At 39.6% G+C, this 21,827-nt stretch overlaps 2 protein-coding genes and 2 non-coding genes across 4 annotated transcripts; 3 read left to right on the forward strand and 1 right to left on the reverse strand.

The window, feature by feature from the left end:
* Positions 1-8: 8 nt before the first annotated feature.
* On the forward strand, positions 9-8,973 carry LOC111271808 (structural maintenance of chromosomes protein 2). The gene is made up of 12 exons (XM_022852802.2): positions 9-390; positions 1,169-1,364; positions 1,602-1,702; positions 2,057-2,241; positions 2,806-3,069; positions 3,450-3,714; positions 4,180-4,379; positions 4,667-5,386; positions 5,827-6,253; positions 6,551-7,026; positions 7,644-7,877; positions 8,159-8,973. Exons 1-12 carry the CDS (start codon positions 243-245, stop codon positions 8,474-8,476), a joined length of 3,534 nt encoding a protein of 1,177 aa, XP_022708537.1. The 5' UTR covers positions 9-242; the 3' UTR covers positions 8,477-8,973.
* A 1,501-nt stretch (positions 8,974-10,474) lies between these two features.
* LOC111271809 (sphingomyelin phosphodiesterase 4) lies at positions 10,475-19,234 on the forward strand. The gene is made up of 5 exons (XM_022852803.2): positions 10,475-10,915; positions 15,070-15,253; positions 15,665-16,552; positions 17,268-17,537; positions 18,024-19,234. Exons 1-5 carry the CDS (start codon positions 10,788-10,790, stop codon positions 18,660-18,662), a joined length of 2,109 nt encoding a protein of 702 aa, XP_022708538.1. The 5' UTR covers positions 10,475-10,787; the 3' UTR covers positions 18,663-19,234.
* A 484-nt stretch (positions 19,235-19,718) lies between these two features.
* Positions 19,719-19,791, reverse strand: TRNAF-GAA (transfer RNA phenylalanine (anticodon GAA)). Its single transcript has one exon. It is a non-coding gene; the product is annotated as a tRNA-Phe (tRNA).
* Positions 19,792-20,319: 528 nt separating this feature from the next.
* Positions 20,320-20,401, forward strand: TRNAS-AGA (transfer RNA serine (anticodon AGA)). Its single transcript has one exon. It is a non-coding gene; the product is annotated as a tRNA-Ser (tRNA).
* The last annotated feature ends 1,426 nt before the right edge of the window (positions 20,402-21,827 follow it).

Consider the following 21,827-nt stretch of genomic DNA (forward strand, 5'->3'; position numbering starts at 1 on the left):
TCGAACGGTTACTGGCGCCCTGGTCGAATACTGGATTTAAATGAAAATTTAGTGTTCGAATTTTCTCGTTTTGTGTTTCGGTGCAAGTTTTGCGTGGTGCGTGTCCCTGTCCGGCGTTTTCTTATTTCTTGTCAGTAAATCGACGCTGCATTATTTTGTGTTGTTGGTCTGCGTCGCTAGCAGAGTCCGCTGGAAGGTGGTGTTAGAAGGTTAACAGCCATCCGGATGGTTCCAAAAACGAGATGCACATAACAAAGATTATACTCGATGGTTTTAAGTCGTACGCGACGAAGACGGAGATCACGGACTTTGATTCGTCGTTCAACGCCATTACAGGACTGAATGGCTCGGGAAAATCTAATATCCTGGATTCGATCTGCTTCGTTTTAGGTAAGGAAAACAGATTTAGGCACTGGTTGAAACGGTCGTTGCCCACCTAAATAAATTATGTAGTTTGTACGCTGTTGATTCAACTAACAAATATTGCATTGCTTGCTGTAATTAAGCAAATAATAATATAATGGGACCATCTTAAGTCTTATATAAATGTAGATAGAGTGACCTTAAGTTTACCTATCTTTCTCAGCCAACGACGAAATCCAAACCAGTTCGTCGAAAAAAAAATAGGATGTTCCATTGTATAACTGCATATATATATAGACGATACTATTGTACTGCTAGGTAAATGAAAAGCTTTTTTTTTATGTATGCTGTATGCAATGGAGGTCAAGAGGTATTAGAAATCGATAATCATGAGTAAAAGACTTGGTGAAGTAACTGTGCACTATTTTAGCTGTTTAGTTGTATTTCCACGACTCTCATTGCTTGGCATGATTTCGTCATCGCATAAAGGTTTCGATGATTCACTGTATTGCCAATATAACAGAGGAAAACATAGGTTATTCATACAACCTATGTTCTCCTCTGTCAGATTAATATTACAGCTCTATCTGCCAAATGAGAGCCCTACAGCCACTGGCAAAGCATTGCGGACTGTTATGGACTATTTGGACAGGGCAACATGAAAATATCATACTTCAAGTTGCACCATATTTATGCCGTCTCTATAACAGACATTCGTATTTATTCCATTTTTGCGTTGTCTTGCCTGTCTTTTGCTGGATCTAATTGTTCTTCGCTTTCTTAACGATTGTGTATCATGACCCAGGCATCACGAATTTGTCACATGTACGCGCCAATAACCTTCAAGAGCTGATCTACAAAAATGGTCAGGCGGGAATCGAGAAGGCAACCGTATCCATCGTCTTCGACAATAGCGATAAGTCCCAGAGTCCCGTCGGCTATGATACGTGCAACGAGATTACGATCACTCGGCAGGTCTATAAGCAGCAGGGCAAGAACAGGTGCGATTATCGAGATGTACCGAACTACTTTTGTGGACTGTTATCAGATATTTTCCGTCATACGTAATTTTTCTTAGTATTGTTTCTAGTAAACTGACAGGAGTATGCGGATATATGTTACTTTGACTAGATACAACCTTAGTTCCATGACCGTACTTAGCAGTTTTGAAAGAAAATCTAAATATAGAAATAATTTCTATTGCTGACAGATCGTGTTATTTTTTAATATATCAATAGGTACTTGATTAATGGAACCGTGGTGCCAGCTAATAAAGTTAAGGATCTTTTTGGATCAGTGTCGCTGAACGTTAATAATCCGCATTTTCTCATAATGCAAGGTGAGTTTGAGCTCAACCTAGATCAACCTAGCGTTTTGTATTTAAAGAGCAAAGTAGCGGAACATTAAGCACAGTAATTAAGATACACAAGCGTGTCCAGAAACAAAAAGATATGCAGTTTATAGATTGCTCGATATGAGTCAGTCTATTATTATTATTATCATTATTCTATGTAAAATGTGTAGTATTCTGAAATTGTTGACTTCTTTACTATTATCTATTCTATAGCATTTCAAAATGTTAATTTTATGTATAGGAAGTTAAGGTAGCCTCAATAGTTCTGTGTATTTTTTTTTACCTGAAATTAGTATACTTACGTAAATGCACTGTATTTGTGATGGTTGAATGTTATAGGCCGAGTGACAAAAGTGTTAAACATGAAACCGCCAGAAATCCTGGCCATGTTGGAAGAGGCTACCGGAACCCGCATGTATGAGGACAAAAAACGAGAAACGCGGCGAACGATAGAAAAAAAGGATAGTAAACTCATGCAGACACAGCAGGTGTTGCAGGAAGATCTTGAGCCACAGATGACGAAGGTAGATGTCCAATTAGGTATTAGAAGTAGTATACCTATCACTTTTTTTTAGATAAAACGTAAACGAATGGATGTTTGCGAATGTTTGACCAGATTTTAGGATTCAGGCCTGAGCCGGGTGCCTAAGGTAAATCAATGATCACCAGTGCTTATTTGGAGCAATGTGCTATAATTCTGAAATTTAGGAAGTTAAAAAGTGAGACCTATAATAATTACCGATTTTCGATGCAGATGAGCTGTTTTAACTGCAGGCCTTTTTTTAAGAGACGTTTAAGTAGCGATTTATGTGATGAGCTGTAACTGCAGGACAGCAAAATCAGTCCATACAGAAAAATACTAACCCACTAGTAAGGAAGTCGGAGGTGCACGTGAGGTTGTCTAGGTTCAAAACCGCGTTTAGACACATTTCATGTCGGGAGGGACTTCTAGCCATTTGAGGCAGTGCTTAACTAAGGCAATAGAACCAGACGTAAAACTCATAAGGTAAGATACCACATAATTTGTGTAATAGTAAAAAAAAGTTATAAACTACTAACGTGCTTAGTTTTGGTTCGTTTGCTCTTAGCTTGCAGAGGACCGGCAAGCATTTGCTCGTTACAACACGATTTGTCGCCAGCTAGAACAGCTACAAAAAGTGCACACGGCATGGCAATTTCTCTGTGCCGAGGAAGGCGAGCGGCGTTTGGCTAACGAAGTTGAGCAGTTGGTAAAGACTGTAGAAGAAAATTTAGCCAAAATTGAGGAACTTAAAGAACAAATTCTACAAGCGAAGGAGGAACTTAAAGAGCTTGAGAAGGATAAAGATCAACAAAGTGGCAATAAGCTTCAGGTGAGAGCAGATTCTGCGTGCTAAAAAATGTCTGTTAAAGTCAAAACTCTAATCAATCAGTGCAAGAAGAACTAACGCAACTGAATCACTTCCACGGAAAGGCTAATTCAAAACTGGAACGTAATGAAGACAAATGAGTCGGATCTTAATTGATTCAACGATACTGCCGCTGTAATATAGCAGTATAATGGTGGTAGCCTGCTCTAATATAGCAGTATAATAGTGGTAACGCATTTTCTTTGCGTAGGGAACTGTGAGTTGGCCTGGGTGCGAAACAAAGCATAGGTACACTTCGTTTCGAGTTGATGAGTATAATTAAATTAATAGGTGGTTTAACGATACGTCATGTACGTGTTTGTGTATTGTATAATTTTTCTTAGGGTCTAGAAGAAGAGTTAAAGAAACGTGAGTTGGAGCAAGCCAAAGGCGAATCGGATGTTAAACATTTAAACGAGCAGGTAAATCGTGAACGAAAGTCACTGAAGGAGGCAAGCAAGAACATCCTGGAGGCTGAATCCCAGATTGCGAAAAAACATGCTGATATTGAAGGACTTAAAGCAGCTTCGGGGACCCTGCTTGAGGACAAGAATCAAGCCGAAAAGGAACTGGATTTAGCAAAGAAAAACCTAGAAGCGCTTGCTATGGGTACGCCGCTATATACAGTTCAAGTTTGTGTGTCCCATTCAAGCTTATTGACTTAAGTGTGATCTATTGAATTACTATATTTAGAACTTGTTATATTAAGTGTTAAATAACCTACTAGTTTTCTCCAAATGATACTTAACCTACATTATTCTACCTCTTAGTCTAGATGATTAAGCTTTCAACTACATGAAATCGCTCGTCCCCAAAAAGCAAGTTCAGCAATACGACTACAACTATTTGAGTTTATCTCTCAACTTGTTTTTGCATCTTTCAAGACAACTACGGACGCTTTCATTAGGTGAAAGGGCTATCGTTGGGTAAAATAGGCTTTCCTTTGTTTTTTTTACATTTCAAACATTACGGTAATTTTCTGGTCGTTCGATGCCGCCCTTTATAATGAAACTGAAAGTATAATTCATGTTGCCTTTATATAAATATCCTTATGCGTGGCTTGTTTGTTTTGAGGTATGACAACCAACGAGGATGGAGTAGCGACAACTGTTACGGAACAACTTCGACAGGCGGAAGTCGAATCTGCTATTTGCACTGATGAAATGCAGCAGGCAAAAAACGCAATCCGACACATAGAGCCAGCCTACAAGATAAAGGCCAAACAACTAGCCGAGACTGAAAATTTCTTCCAGAAGGAAAATGCCGAAATGCAGGTATCTAATTTTGATTAAAAAAGAAATCATGTCGTACAGAGATTATAAATGAAGCACAAAATTTATGCTTATGCTTAAAAATGTCCTATTGTTATTATTATTATTATTACTAGTGCAGTCAGACAGTAAAGTTGTGACGTATCAACTCAATGTGAAGGTTGGCATGCGATTCAGCAAAAATACTGTTTAATTTAGCTTCAAATTTAACGAAACTGTTTTTAATGTTGTTAAATAAAAACATTATCTAACGAGTTCTTGCATTGTTTTATTTTCGCCACATTTTACAGAACAGAGAATTGGCCGTAAAACAACTGCAGGAGCAGCTGGCATTACTTGGGTACGATGCGGAGCTTGTTGAGGAACTTGACTGTAAGAAACAAGAACTGGTCCCTAAGCTTCGAAAGCTCAAAGCTGAGGTAGACAACTTCGATGCAGTTAATCAGCATCTGGTTTTCAATTATCGTGACCCATACCACGGGTTTGATCGTTCTAAGGTGATAGGTCCAGTCTGCCAGTTATTCCAGCTGAAAGACCGAAAATGGGCTCGTGCCGTCGAAGCAGCAGCCGGTGGCAAACTGTTTCAGGTGATCGTTGACAATGACAAAACAGCAAAACAGCTCTTAAAGAATGGCCAACTTCAGCGACGAGTCACAATCATTCCACTGAACAAAATTCGGGGTTCTGAAGTTGATCAGAGTCGACTCCAAGCTGCCCAAAATGTTGGTGGACACAATAACGTGTTCCGGGCGCTCGATCTAATCACATTTGATCATCGACTCGAGGAAACGATGAAATACGTTTTTGGCCGTACATTGATTGCAGCATCACTCGATATCGCTGAACGGGTCGCTTACGACAGGTCAGTGAACACTAAGACAGTATCGGCGTGCGGTTCAACGTGTGATCCCAGCGGGATGCTGAGCGGAGGTTCGTCCGCTCAAGGACCTAGTGCACTTGAGAAACTTGAACAAAGGCGGGCCACTCAGCTTGAGCTAAAGCAAATTGAGGTAAGTTAAATCCGAAATAGGAAATCATCGATGTAGTTATTGAACGTAGCCATTTATTATTGTGTGCGTCTGCACTGTTTCAGTGTTTGACAGGGACATTTGCGCAAAATCGAGATCACTTTTAAATATTACTACAGTGAGGAGAGCATAAAACGAAACTGTGAGAACACATATAGCATAGCCACAAGGTCAAGCATGTTCAGCCCATGGCCTTCGTAGAGGTGCGGTCCGAAGAAACACCAAAGCCGGATTCAGTGGAAAAATCCAGGTCGAGAGTTGGCCAGGAGAAAGTACTCAACAACACAACAACTACTGTAACTAATTTCTTCTTACTTAAGATTCTTTTGCCACTTTTGTCTACATATTAGTATACTGTTACTGTTGTTCATAAAAATAAGACTCATAAATATCTCTATGCTACACACTATTTTCGACTTTAGGAACACTATGAGAGGATCTCAGAAGAGCTTCGCTTGTCGGAAACGCAAGCTGATCGCTTCAACGCTCTTAATCGGGATTTAATGCAGCGACGCGTTGAATGGGAGCAGTGGAAAACCCGTTTGGCAAACACCACACACGCCCAGCTTCGAGAAGAAGTCGAAGCGATGGTCACTGAGCTTGAGCAGCGTCGAAAAACTATTGAAGAAATGACTGTTCGAAAAACGAAAGCCGATGCAAAAATTAAAAAGCTGAAAGATCAGATGATAAATGCCAAAGGCCAGCAAGAGAAGGAAATTAAAGAGGCCAAGGCGAAAATCGAGCGGTGCGCGAAAATAGCGAAAGAGGCCGCAGAAAAATGTGGAAACAAGGAATTCAAACTGAAGGAATTACATGGAGATATTGACTTACTTGCGAAAGAAATTGAAGGTATGTGTATGAAGGTATGAAGTTTTCAGTATGTACATATTCAACCATTTATACGAGTAGCCTATCAGTCACATAAATTCCAAAAAATTTCTTAAAAAAATGTTTGGAATTTGTTATAGCGAAAGTGAGCCTCTTTTTTGGCCTATAGCGTTGCGTCTCTTGCAGTGTTACAAGAATGGAAACTCCGTTTGTAAATTTGGCATGCTTATTTTGTATGCTCATATTCAATGCGGTCACATGTACGTTAGCTAGACAATTCTAACCTATCAATTCGGTTTATGTACTGCCTATTTACAGAGGCTCAGCAAAAGTCGAATATTTGTAATGAAGCACTTAATGAGTTAACCACGCAGTTGAAAGCTCAAGAAGATGCTCTAGCAGTTCGGATCGAAGCGAAGAAAAACGCGGCGCTGAAGCTAAAGGAGCACAGGCAACTAGTCCAGGCTCAATCTGCCGAGATCGCAAGTCGCTACAAAGATGTGGAACGTAAGCAAAAACAGTCTGACGAGATGAAACTCTCCAATCAGCAGGCCGAGCACGATGTTAAAAAGAAGCGCAGAGAAGCAGTTGATGCGGCGGAGGGCGTCCAAGCGATGCTTGACCAGTATCCGTGGATCCGCAAGGATCGTGAGCATTTCGGAAAACCAAATACGGACTACGACTTCGGTCGAAACGAACCACGTGAGGTTGGTCGCAAAGTGAAGGAGTTAGCTAGTCAGAAAGAGAAATTATCGAAGACTGTCAATGCTCGGGCGCATACACAAGCGAGTCAGGTAATTGTCGTTCAAATACTTAAAGATAATTAGACCTGACCGTTTTCCGGTATTGCTTATACTTGCATTTTTCGGCAACATTTTATAGATTTGTCAAACCCTATTTATGGCTCTAGCAGTCCACGAATTCTGACTGAGGGCGAATATTAGCACATATCTATCGCGAAGTTTTGTCGTTGTGGTTCTTACCGTAGCGCCTGATGTACATCGAAAAGTACGGATAATGTTTTAAAGTGTTAAATGCATTTGAAGGAAACGAACTGTAGGCAGTGTTTCTCTAATGGCGGCTTTTTTTATGTTTATTAGTTAGCGCTTGCTTAGTATTATAAAATATATATTAAAAAAAAAAGGAACTATAAAATAGTTCCTTATTCATTCGAAGCGTACAATATTTATGAGTCATAACGCGAAAGAGCAACCTTGAACTTCTGTCAATCAGAAACTTTGCCGTTAAGTCGCTGTGTCTATGAGTCATATTCTTGTAGGTTGACTACCAGTGTTTGTTGACACGTAGCGACGGGGCCGGGTTTATTGATAGTTTGACAATCTTCAATTGTTTGTGCATAGCGATCTTTTTTTGGTAATTATAAGAACCCTGTTGGCTCTGTGGTGTTTAGATCGAAGCCCAGTACAAAGATCTAATGAAGAAGCGGACCCAAGTGATGAAGGATAAGGATAGCATACTTCAGACGATGAAAGAACTCGACATCAAGAAAGAGGCGACGATTAGAGCAGCGTATCAGCGAGTGAACAAGGATTTTGGGGACATCTTCAGCAATTTGCTTACAGGCGCCAATGCCAAATTGCAACCACCAGATGGCAAGAGCCTCCTGGATGGTCTTGAGGTTAAGGTACAAGTGCCTAGTCTCACTTCTGCAATATTCTTTTTCTTTGGACAAGAACTATCTTTTTGCATTGACTCGCTATACAGTGCATGTAAAATTGCTCAAAAATACCTGTTTTTTACTGTTTTATATAAGTATGAAGGAATGATACGATGAGGTAAGAGGCAATTCTCATACGATAAAGCTCGGTATAGCAGTGATCGCTTATGAAATAAGTACATAGACATGAAATGTCTATTCCGTCTATATACAGATTTCGAATTGACGTACTTCATTGCACCATTCAGGTGTCGTTCGGTGGAGTCTGGAAGGAGTCGCTTACGGAACTTAGCGGAGGCCAGCGTTCTCTCGTAGCCTTATCACTGATTCTTGCGATGTTGCTATTCAAGCCGGCACCAATTTATATCCTGGATGAAGTGGACGCCGCGTTGGATCTCTCGCACACGCAAAATATTGGCCTAATGATCAAGAATCACTTTAAGAGCTCGCAGTTTATCATTGTTTCGCTAAAGGACGGACTCTTTAGCAACGCTAACGTGTTATTCCGGACCAAGTTTGTCGATGGCCGGAGTACGGTTGAGCGATTTACGTCGAAAAAGAACTGAGGAATTTTAGCAAGAAAACTTGATAGTTACGCGGAACAATAGAGGACCGTACGCTACAACTATTTTATATAGCCAAGCGTCAATGTATTTGTTTACTATGCAGTGGAATCATACTCGTCATCATCATCACTAGCATAGCTATTCGTGTCGCTTTTACCTAGTCCAGCTAAGCAGCATAACATTGATCGATTGATAAAATAGACAATTTAGAAATTCTATCATGTTGCCAGCATTATAATGTAAAATAATAAAAAGCCCCAAGGTCAACAACGAAAACGAATTGTCAAGCAGGTGCCTGGTTCTTAATGTCTATTCTTCACTTCTATTAACACCAAGTGACGTTTTATTATATTAGAATGCTATATTATCCTCTATAACTGCGTGTCTGAATAAGGATTACTTTGTATTCATGTTTGAGAAAATATTGTGACGAATGAAACTGAAAGGAAACTGAAATTTGAAGAGGATAACAGTAATAAATATTAATGCTTCTCATACGGATCACTTTTTTGTTACGAAAAAAGCATAATTGCGTTAGGATTCAACGTGTCATTTGAATAAAATGACAAAAATAAAGAAAAATAAAAAAAACTTTATGACACCATGCGAAGCTTTCTCTGGAAGCTTACTGTGACCCTAATGCTATTCTTGTATAATAACCAAACCAAAAAGCCGTTTGGTGCTTCGGAACGGCGCGTCTGCAGGAATTGCAAAGTATAAGTAGTATGTAACATTTGTCTAAGGTCAGTTAGGTGATGGCTTTGTGGGTCTCATTGACGGGTTTGTTGGTTTCGTTTCTGAAGTTGGCGTGATGTAATACAATTGGTGATGTTCTTCGAAGCCTTCAGTAAATTGCGAACTAAATGCAGAACAGTCGATCTAGCTCATTCAAATGTGAATCTCAAATAGGATGGACTTTATTTAGGACTACCAAGGTTGTCTAAACATGCTACCTTGTTTCATTTCACGATTCACGGATTCTTCGTTCTAGATTTGTGTAAGCATTTCGTTCAAATGTTACAACCTCTTTTATGAAGTCGATACAACTTTGTATGTGACTAAACACTAGAAAAAGATTAACCTACTGATAGTATTATAAAAAAATATCCTAACTATCTTAGTTTTGCAATTGAATAAATACTATTCAATTGTAATACTTATATTACTCAAAACTTAAATAAAAATTAAAAAGCGAAATTCGCCGAAACCATGCATTATATAAAGACGTCTATAAACAGGCATAAATATACAGATGGAAAAGTGACTATATATGTAAGACCACCTTTCATTCTGAATGTAACACTTCCATGCTCCTCTTCTGATTTTTGCATCTCATTAAAAAAAAATGCTGCATATAAAACTTCTTCGAACTTAGCTTATACTTAAATTTTTCGAGTCACTTGGATTAAATTTAATGTACAGTAATGAGAATTTTTGTATTTATGAAATGAACTTCCGTCTTTCTTGTGCTCATTTTTTTTTTTGCTTTTAAAAAAAATCGATTCCAACGGAAATACAATATTGTCACACTCTATACATTTATTTCACATCAACAACAATAATAATAATGATGATTAACAAAAGCATCTCTATTATTGTGCACCTGGAACAGATAATAATTCTACTTCCGATAGGGAGCTCAAAGTATCAGCTGTATAATACCGAATAAATAACCTGTCATTTAATATGCACACTATTCTCTATTTGGATGCTCGCCATTACGTCTTTTATTTAACTAAGATCGAAGGGTGAATTCGATATTGTGCCGAGTTTTATGGCTTCAAAGCACATATTATTATAAAAACCTCTCATAACATATGCGGAGATAACATATGCTTTCTCGTTCTCAATATGACACATATATAGCCTTTAAAGCAAAAAAAATATATCTATATATCCGTCTGCTATATTCAAATATATTATATAAATTTCTTTATTCACGCAAATTGCACACGGTATATGAGGCATTTTGTTGATCCTGATGAAGCTTGAATTTTCCCGCCTTTGCATTACCCTTTCTGGTTGAATTTTGTTATCGTGTTCCATTTGTTGCATGCAAACATTTCGGCGCCTGAACGCGGCGAATTGCCGAGGCTTATTGTAAAATTCGTTCGTGAAATTGGCAAAGTTCGAATCTGATTTTTATATATTATGTTAGATTTTTTGTGTATGTGCAAAAGTGGTGTCTATTCGAGGGCGTCAATATGTATTTAGTAAAATTCTACTTGCCGCATTAGTGCATAAGAACTTCAAACCTGACGCACCAGCAAGGAACTAACTAACGTAGGTGACGGAAAACCCATTGAACAAGATGCACAATCCAATCGGAAGCATTATTTATGGGTCCTTGCCACCCGGACCAACATACAACTTGCAGAACGACCCTTTCCTTATTCTCCGGGAACCAAACATCTTCCGAAAATGCGAACTTTTAACTAAGTGAGTTCTGCCGTTTCGTGATAAAGGATAAATTAATCAAATTATATTTATTCATCTTCGCTAGTAGTAATCAAAAGCTGCATACAAAATTTCATAAATACAGATTAACAACACAGTATCCCAATATCAATAGAACGATTTAAAAACGATTTGCGTCGTGTGAGTTATATACGTCTCTTTGACTTTATAAAACTAGTTTGAGAGATTTGCCAGACGTCCTGGAGCTGATATCAGAATGTATTGAGCGACACGTTATCCATCACAGTTTTACTTGCATTCGCAGCATTTACATGTATGGTCGAATTCGTGGAAACCTTGTTCCTTGCAGAGTCTATGGTAAAACTCAGGCGCGGCAAAGCGAATGACGACGTGTCTATTTAGCTGATTCATCCCTTTCCACTCATAATTCCTAACTGCACATGAAGCAAAGAGATCCCTGTCAATCTGCGCGGACTTTTGCTCCTGTTTCCCAAAGTTCGTTATGAGTGCTTTCGTTTCTGGGGGCTCAAAGCGACACCGTAAATCCTCGAACAGCAGTGGCGAGTCTGCTAGGAGACACGCGAAACGATTTTGGAGCTCTTTGTATAGTTCCAACGCTTTTTTGGGAAGGAGTTCGAAGTTCTGTACTGTAATATTGACCCACACGATGCGTATTTCATATGTTGCGATCGGAGCTGCTTTGGGATCGAATAAGTTAAGCGCAGCTGCTAGGCATAAGTAATGAGGCGATTAGAAAGGACTTTCAACAAGATGGAGGATAAGAGTAGGCGTACGTTACTTCCCTAAACCAGGGCGTTGTCCGCTTGAAGAGCGGGAGTTTGGCTACTCCGCCATAAATGGTTTTTCTGTTTTCCTGTATAATCACACCAGAAAAGTTGAGTACATTCATAGGGCCATTTACCTCGGCTAGTGTGAACAGAACCTTGTTTTTGGGCGCCGAGCCGAAGGCTGCCTCTAAGTCGATAAGCACCGCGTGTAGCGGATTGTGTTGCCAGTGCTTTTTTGAGGTCAGCCATCATGATCCTGCGCGCCGTTTTCATGCAACGTTCTTTCCGGTTCAGCATTGAGATGACGTGTATGCTTCGTAAGTAGCTATTTAGTACCTTAGTCAGCAAGCTGGAGAGCAACCGATAGCAAACATTTCTTCGCTATTTCCGGCCATGACGATAACGAGATAAGGTCGCTCTCTCCTTTGGAAATCATTAATAGGTTAGCACCTCACTGCTGTGCTGGGAATGTATTAGTACGCAAACATTTATTAAACAGCGCTGTCCAAGACGAGGCCAGAACGATGGTGCATTTGAGATGCTCGTTGTAGATTTTACCTGAACCAACGGCTTTGCTGTTGCGTAGGCACCTTATGACGGAATTTTATTGAAGGATATCACGTTGTATTAAAATCTCCTCTTGCCACGTTGCGGCGAAAAGGGGCACTGTGCGTGGTATCGTATCCATTGGCGGAAACATCTCCGAGAAACGATATTTCAAGGACGAAGACCGAATAAAGCAAGTCGTCGGATTGCCATGGTGCGTTAGCTACTTGTACAATTAACGTTCTATAGCGGCGATCAAACATGTCTCCAGCTGCTCAAGATACCGTTGTTTCCGTGCTGCATACGTTTTTTGACAGGTTTTAAAGATGAAGGCTAAGGGGTAGCATTTATGCTGTACCTCGGATGTATGCCTAAAGGCCATTTGGAGCTTTGGGACAAGGCTCTAAATATAGTTAAACGGCCTGTACTTCGGCGAAGGTGGAGAAGCTGTACTGTAGACTCGATAATTTCAACCAATGTTTTGCATAGGTTTCGGCATTTACCGCCTCGGCGACAGAAAGAACTTTGTGGGTGCATTTCAGAAGTTTGCTTACATCAAAGCATCTCGACTGAGCTTGGTGTTTGACACTTTGCGCGGGTGTAACTTGGACAATGAGATCTATCGCTACTGATACATGAGCACAAATGCTTGCGCTCTCTGACAGGAAATTACTTTAACCTTTGAACTTTACCCTATCCCCGATAATAACAAATATCGATGACCGAACGTTCTGCATGTTCTAGGAAAAGTTCTTTCAGCCCATTGACGAGTTTCCTTACCGGTACGTGCGTTGACTCTGAATTAGCCGGCCGAACAGAGGCTGCTACAAGGTTTAATCGCTGGTCACACAAGTCATTCTTTCCATTAGGCACGGCGCGAGATCGCTTATTTTATATTTTTAGAAAACGGAGATACATCCACTAGGGCGGCCAGGTCTGTTTATTGTCGGGCAATGCGCAGAATGAAACGTGTTATATTAAAAAGAGCTAGTTGCCTAAGCCTCTGTTAGCGCGAGAATATTTATACTGTCTAGGGCTTCTGGGGAAAGGAGCGCCAGAATTGCAGCTTTCTCGCAGTTCTGCAATGTTATTTTTATCAGTTCCTTAAGGTCCAGTTTTGGGGGGGAACGGCTGCGGTGATTCAGTCGTCGCGTGCAAGGGCTGGCTCTTCAGTCTTCATTGCTGCAAGAGCCTGTTATATAAAGTCCTCGAACGTTGAATGAGTGTGGCTGTAGTCCACCTGCTCGGCTTGGTGGTCTTTCCTTCCGACTGGCGGTAACTCGTCCTCTTGAAGCTGGCCCGGTTACTGGAACGTTCGGCTCTGGGAGTTTAGATGGGCTAGCTAGGTTTGTTGTTCAGACCCCCTGGTGTTGTTGTAATCGATGGCCCTTGGATGAACATTCACTGGCTCCCAGTTATTTCATTCTTACGCCTAAAAAGTGCTTCTATTCACCTCTCCACCTAGTAATATTGTAGGCAATGTTTCCGGTTATCTCACTTTTATAACTGTACCTCTACTTTTGACGGGTGGGTGCTGTGATATAAAGGACGAGAGAACTGAAAAGTTCGTGTTTTTTCGTAATAATATTGTTTGCCCTTTTGCAGTCCTAGCCAAAGAAACGGAGAGCTCATGAACTTCTGATTCAGGACCCAAGGTGATTAACGTCCCCAAGAAAATTCACCACCTTGCCGATGTATCCATCCTTTTCAAATTGTATGCATTGATAGAAACAAGACTGTAAAAGGGTGTAAAAAAACACCGTAATTAGCTTACATATGCTATTAATATACTTCCCTGTTTCATGCACGAGACTGTCAATGTCCATTTTCGGCGCCGCTCTAGTCGCTGACGATTTCTAAGAAGAACCGTTTTCAGCATGGGGCCAAGCGCTGCGAAGTAATCTCGCCCGCCGCTAAGGCTGTTTTCCACGGGGGAGAGAGATCGGGTCGTCGGAAGGCCTCTCGGAAATGTCTCGCATTTTACATGATGAGGAATAAACGCTTGAAAACTTGCATCAAGGAAAATGTGGCGACGAATAGAACAAATATACATATATTTTGTAGGTTAAATTGGCTCTGAATCAAGTACATTATTATGAAAGCAAAGTAGTTGGGTATATTGTTGGAGTGGTAAGTGGGAATGTGTACACCGTTTATTGCAATACAATTACCTGCGAAATTCCAATAATGATATAACCATAGATAAAATTATTATCTGAAAAGTGTATTCCTGAAACAGAATACTTAGCTTGAAATTTGTCGAATATGTGAATGTATAATGAAAAGCTAGCATAAATGGGCTGACTGAATTTTATAACTGATGTGTATTAGATAGCATTATAACATGTACGAATTGGGACAGATATGGGCTGGATTCCGACTTTTGTATGCATTGTTGTAATGAAAAAACCGCTTCACTTTACAGGTGCTTCATGATACTGTCTAACAATCATTTAGAAAATAAACGACAAATGAACTATGGGATTTATGAAGAGCATCGTCTGACTGACCAGTATACTTCGGCGTAGTGAAACCCAAAACCAAACAATGGATTTTTTAAAAATAAATGTCTCGAATTTTATATCTAATACGTCAAGTATTACTTGAGATTTTCTTCTAGAACCAACGGCTGTTATTTTACTCACCTTCACGCTTTATAAAGTGAGATCTGCATTGCACATTTGCATTGACCTCGTGAAGTGTCACAGTAGTTATATAGAACCGACAATCTATGCACATTGATATCTGAAAATTGATAGTACTCTTTCGTTTACTCTAACAAAACTTTTCTTTGACATGCGATGCTGCTCTATGCTCTATCCTGAACTCAATTCTTTTCAGACATCTGAACACTCACAGCGCGAAAGAGCTTCAGGCATATTATTCGCATATGATCGGTAATCTATTTGAGATCAATCTCTGCGCCATCAATGATCGTCTTGCTGTGGGCGAGTACATGGGCCTCGTGAATCTCCTCTCGCCAAAGGGTCCTGTATTTCAACTCGTTGAAAAACTTACTACCCAGGTTCGTTGGTATGCTAAATCGCTTGTTTACTGGGCATTTGTTGGATATGAAGACGTGAATAGTGGTAACCTGCTTAGGAACATGTATTTTTTTTGTCATAACATAGATTCCTTTACGTACACACCATACGGATTCTAATCACATGGGAATGCTCTACGGGAATAAAGGCTTTATAATAGAGTAGCCTCCTGTAAGACTAGCAGCATGTTTGAACCTATGGATTTAGCTGTGTGTGATAATCAAGTGAATTTGGATTATTGTTGTTCTGCGTTCACACATATTGGCTCAACTAATATTTTAGCACCATTAACAAAGTTAATTTCATGCGGCCATTTGGTCTGTACGAAAAGCACGTAGTACCTAAAAAAAATTGACTAATCTCCCATCTTTAATGTTCTGTTTACACACCAGATGACTGTACCTCGAGTCCTGCTTCCATTGACAAAACTACCCACTGCTTTGGTCGAACAGCTGGTGCAATCGAATGCCTCACACTACCTTTTGCACAAGCTTTCCCTGGACAACAACTATTTGCAGCTGAATCCCATTGAGTACTTTTTATTCCATCTGATAGGACATCTCGTCGAGCCTTGGGTGGCCGAAATTAAGATGGACATTAATAACTGGCCAACTGTCGTGTACTTCACCCTATTCGATCGTTATTTGGCTCACTTCCTCGATTGCAACGAGCCTAGCACAGTGCAGACAACCATCCTGCAGAGCCTCGGCAGTCGATTTCACCCCTGTGGACGGCCTGTCGGCAAAGGTCACCACTGCCTTTTGAAAAAGGACAGTCTCCTTAACGGAAGCAATCTAAGCATGAATTCAAATTCGTCGCTTTTATTAAACTCAAGCAGCCGAACAATGACCCTGATGAACGTCCTGTCTGAGCTATGGTTCGCGAATCCGAAGCCAGGAGAAAATCAGCAGCTGCAACGCGCCATGTGCATGCTCGTTAAAAAACTTCACTCGTGCGGCTATTTCGAATCAAACACGCCCCCATTATTGCGACGACGTCTATACAAGTTCATTCGACTGGCTTTAACGACATGGCCATTGGACTCGAGTTTTCGGTTGCCGCTTGAAGTTTGGCTTGCATTTATCCAGCCATGGAGGTACGCTAGTGGCGAGGTGGCTTCGGGTGTGTACGGCGACTTGCACAATCCTGACCGATATATAATGTTCATTGATCAGCATCTTCTTTTCTACACGCATTTCTTACTCATAGCACTTGAAAGAATTAGCGTACTTGACCTTAGCCTGGCGCCGAACGTCGTTTTAATCAGCAGGATATGCAAGGTAATTGTATACAATGTTTTGGATGCGGTAATGTAGATTTAGATGTTGAATTGTGGAATGAGCCTTACAAAAAGTGTGTCATTACACAAGTTATAAGTAAGGTAAAAGCTAACTCGATATTGTGAAGGTGCACAGGTGTCTGACTCGTTACTTTATACTCAGAGTAAATGCTTCGAGTTTTCTGTCGGTACTGCCATTTAGTATTGCTTCAAACCTATTATTTATATGAATTGTTTTGATAATATTCTTATCATAATATACGCTATAAAAAAAATAACTATAATTGTGATTTGCGCTCGTCCGCCTACACTCGGGGATAGCATAGGATGCCTACTAATTCGGATATCGGCAAAATCAGCCTCATTTGTCGATTTAAATCGAGAAGGTTTTATGCACGTGGTTTATTCGAATTTTTTTGAAATGATGTACCGTAATAAAACGCTTATTTTATACCTAGACTTCCCTCTTTATATCCAGCTAGGCTATCGTTATATCTAGCTTGACGCTTCACGATTAGCCTTAGATACGACATTTCTGATAATAAGCCATAGTGCGAGTTTTCATACGCGGGCGTTCTTTGTACGAAGAATCTAACGCCCGCGACCATTGGTAAATTTTCATTTTTTATTATAAATATATGCATTTTACTAAAGTAAATACATAAATATTGCAGTACCAAGTGCCTTTTTTCATTTTATCTTTATGATTTTAATAGGTATTTAGTCAAGAAGGTCTAATGGACGTGCTTTTAGGACGAGAAGCGATAGGGGACCTACTTCAGCATTCAAAAGTGGAATTCGAGCATCCGGGGTTCACCTTTGAGACTGTATACAGTGACTACTGGCGGGCTAAAGCACGCGATCTTATCCGCAGCCTACGCAATGGCCAAGTAAGGGTTGAAGCTCGAATAGAAGTTCTCGAAAGATCCTTAAGGGAGAAAGGTTGGTGGCCTAAGTTTTGGGAAAGTTTGCAAGGAATCACAACGGTAAGTTAACTTTTAATAGTTTTAATAAAGTTAATATCTTTTATTGAGTTGTATATTACAAGCGCAGCTAATCAAGTTTGTTTCTGCCTATTGACCAAAAAGCGAATTACGTAAACAACTTTTCTGTATTTTCGTACGGTGCTCCAAAACTAACCCAAGACATTTTTTGATATTGTGAGGCTCTATTATTTCATATAGCAAGAAGGTTCTAGCCAGTAATTTTGCCTTTCATTCTAGTGGATAAAAAATATTGAGACAAAGGATAGGAGACAATTAATCCAAATTATTGGATTAATTGTCTCCTAAAAGCGTTAGGAATACAGTGCAGAGCTTCTTAATTCAAAAGGATAATTAATAGCAGCAATATAAATGAAGCATATATCGCACTCCCGGGTCCGTAGAACCAAGCGCTAGATCAAAGCCTTGTTTACAAAACATTTAGAGGTAACCCTAATATATTACCTATATTTTTCTATTTTTTTTTAGCCCAACCCCGTTTCAGATTTCCGAACTTTGGAAAAGCTACGGATGTCCATAAATAAGCTAGCTCAAATTTTCCGCGTTGAAATACCCGACATCAATGTTAGCGTTGAAGCCGAAATGATGGATGTTTCCTTAGACAGCAATACGAGCAGAAGCCCCCGAAAGCAGCTTTTTGATTCACGATATCTTGGCATGCCCGAAAAACAGCCGCCTCGAAGTAACGAAATCGAATGTTTATTGCCTCCGTTGGAACGATGGTCAATTCAACTGAATACCAGGTTTGGCCGACAGATCAAACAGCTCTATCGGCGGCGCAACACCGACTGGGGAGCCTATTTAATTATGGCTATTCTACGGTACATTATTCTACCGCCAGCATCGTATGTCGAGATTCATAAAGAACGCGCGTTTCTCAGTCCTAGAAAGCATAATGAAATTCAGCTCCCGGCTAGATTCTACCTGAGGCCACTGGCGAAAAGAAAAGTTATGTATTTGATGATTGTGGTACTGCTAGTTTCGTATATGATCGGCATGAAATTGGTGCTGATGCTAGCCTTGATATTTGTCACGTGTAAGGTCGTCATTGAAAGGGTTTATCTTACTATCTACCCAGACATTGATGATAACAGTTTTCGATCTTAGTCAAGTGCTCAGCGAGCAACCACTAGGAACGAGTAAGGTTTAAGTCTAACATAAACGAAAAAGCCAGCAACAAAACACAAACTACAAGCCACAATCTTTTGATGACATTTGATGCAGGTTTGACACACTGTTATGGGTAATAGTATGGAGTTGTGTGCATATTTTAATCATCTAAAAAAAATATATTATCATATGTGGACATGTATATGTGCGATTTTATAAGTAACCTTTGCCCCCTTTAGCCCTTTAGCTAAAAAGGAGAGAAGTCATATATGTATTAATGACCACTCAACGCGATAAACTCTCATTGACATGGTAATTAAAGCGGAATTCATTTAATGATATTTAATAGAAACACCAGTAAAAATGGTAAATATAATAATAACAGTAAGGATCAAATACTAATAATGAATAATGAACATACATAATTATAATGAAAATGGTTGTTTCGATATTTATTGCATCTCTTCAAGTGTTTTTTCTCTTAGATAAAGACGAGGAAATCATTGAAGAGTGCAAGCTCCTTACGTCATTTGTGTAAATAAAGGAAGCAAAGCATGCTTAGGCGACTAGATTGACTGTCATTATTTTGGGTGAGCGCGTTTTTATTAGTAATATTTTTCTATGGCGATGACTACATTAATTTCAGGTTAGGATAGGAAATTACAGAAAGGGAACCTATTACCAGGCTAGTCTATTTTTAGAGTCGACTTTTGAGTCATACTTCTGCAAATATTGTTGTCCGCTTTGTGGTCTCCGCAGTTTCACCAAACGACTATATCTAGTAAGTAAATACTGGCCAATTCTACGATCTCAACCAGAAATAGAAAATAATGTGTATAAATAGAATGTCTTTGTTCCTGATACAAACGGGACCTTTGTTTCATGGTTTCAACATCATTTGATGAATACTTATTTGAACGTAATGATACTTATTTGAACATAATGATATTGTCTTTAACAAAATGCTACGTTATTATTTAAAATACATTTTAGATCCTTACACTCCTTTGACTTTTTCCACAAACAAATTAAATGGATGGTAAAAATACTAACTGCCGAAACCCGGGATCGAACCAGGGACCTTTAGATCTTCAGTCTAACGCTCTCCCAACTGAGCTATTTCGGCTGCGGTGTATTTTTACCCTTATAATCTGATTAGCATTTGACGTAGACAAAAGGTAGATTTTAAGTTATGAATATGCTATCCTAAAGATAGAAGTTCCAGTGCCCCACATGATGTCATTAATTATAGTTATGAGTAGTTTTCGTCAGCATTATTATACTTATGCAATGTCCTTAACATGCAGTCGTGGGCGAGTGGTTAAGACGACGGAATAGAAATTTGTTGGGCTCTCCCCACAGAGGTTCGGATCCTATTGACTACGAGAGATATATAGGTACTATCGTGTAATGTAAAACGAGTACGAAATTTTGTACCAATTAATACTTGCAAGTATATTCACTAGCTCTGTGTTCATCCCTTTACCCATTTCGATTGCATTAATTATGCAGCTTACAAGCAGTCGTTGCGTATGTAGCCAGCGTTTGTTCACTAACATATGTTAAATTGTCCTTTATTAATATGATAAATGTTAATTTCTTATTATTTACTCTATAATACATTAAGTAAAATAAAATCATGAAAGCAAAACGTGCAGTCGTGGCCGAGCGGTTAAGGCGACAGACTAGAAATCTGTTGGGGTCTCCCCGCACAGGTTCGAATCCTGTCGACTGCGACTTGTATATAGTACTGCGCGTAGGAAAACAACTACGAAATTTTGCAGCAGTTAGTATTTGCAAAACTATTAATTAGCTCTGTCTTCATCGCTCTACCCATTTCGATTACATTACTTATACAGCTCACAAGCACTCTTGGTATCCATAGCCGGCGAACATTCACTAATGGATGTAAAAATTATCCTTTATTCATTTGTTACCATTTACTTTATAATAAATAGCAACATAAAATACTCGCACGTTTCGTCATACATATGGATAAAACCTAAGCTTACCTCAGTTCGTTTACAAATACATGAGAATCTTTTTATTGCACTAAGAGGGAAGCTGGCAAAACGTAAATAAAATGTATGTTTCAAACCAACTGAATGGACAACACGTTTAATTTAGATACCTTAGTTTATTAATCTTAAATAATTTTTGTTGTATTCTTTTTTCATGAAGTAATAACACTATGTACACATATTTGGTTGTTTTGGTAGTTGTTTTCATCGTCGTCGTTGACGGCGATGGTCGTCACTACGTCGACACGATCATAACCACGATCATCATCATCATCATCATCATCATTTGTCTTATTTACTTATGTTATTGATCATTAGCTTCGCAATTTTCTGGTTGTTTACGCGGTTTCCTTTGCCACCGATGTTCTGTCGTAGGTATGGTTATTGTTGATGCCGTCGTAATAGATTACTGTGAGGTCACCATTCTGCCCCTTTCGTCTCAGGCTGTCACATCATTTTTGCTTGAATTGTTGTTGTTTTTCTTTTAGTTTTTATCATTAGTCGGCGAAGCCGCTGTGTTTTCTTCGTCCTTTGCCCCCCTTTCGGCTTCTTATGAAGAACGCCTGTTAATTCTTGCCCATTTCGCTTGCCCACTGTTCGCTGTCTGCTGTCCGCTTTCGGCTTGGTAAGAAATATGAGTATATAAATTAAGGACTAGATATCCTAGCGACTGGTGAGCGACTACTGAGCTAAGCGTGTCCCAAGCCAGCATAATCCTAGTTGACCCGGTTGTCTGTCAGCTTTCAGTCTGTTTTGCTAATCTCACCATACACATAAACACGTTACGGTCCTTACGAAGCTAACGTGATGTGTAAAGGATAGCCTACTGATTATCAGCCGTCTTTCGCGTGCTCAACGTGCAGCACTCTTGTGTTCAGGGGGTTCGTCCATTAATTCAAATAGATATGCATGTCGAATGACAGGTGGCGGTAATGTAGCAACTAAAGAACTATAAGACACGTCTACGAAAGATCTGCATAGATCCGTCGCAAGCAGCAAGTTTCTTTCCCATGCTAGCTCGTTTGCTATATCGATATTGTATACGTGTAGTTATTATGGATAGGAAGAGTAACGGGTTACATAAGTAAATATGTCATCTCTGAGTGACGGCCTTTGTCGTGACAGTTTCTCTCCCTCTGCC

Source organism: Varroa jacobsoni, unplaced genomic scaffold (assembly GCF_002532875.2).
Source record: "Varroa jacobsoni isolate VJ856 unplaced genomic scaffold, vjacob_1.0 contig01056, whole genome shotgun sequence".
Classification (NCBI taxonomy): domain Eukaryota; kingdom Metazoa; phylum Arthropoda; class Arachnida; order Mesostigmata; family Varroidae; genus Varroa; species Varroa jacobsoni.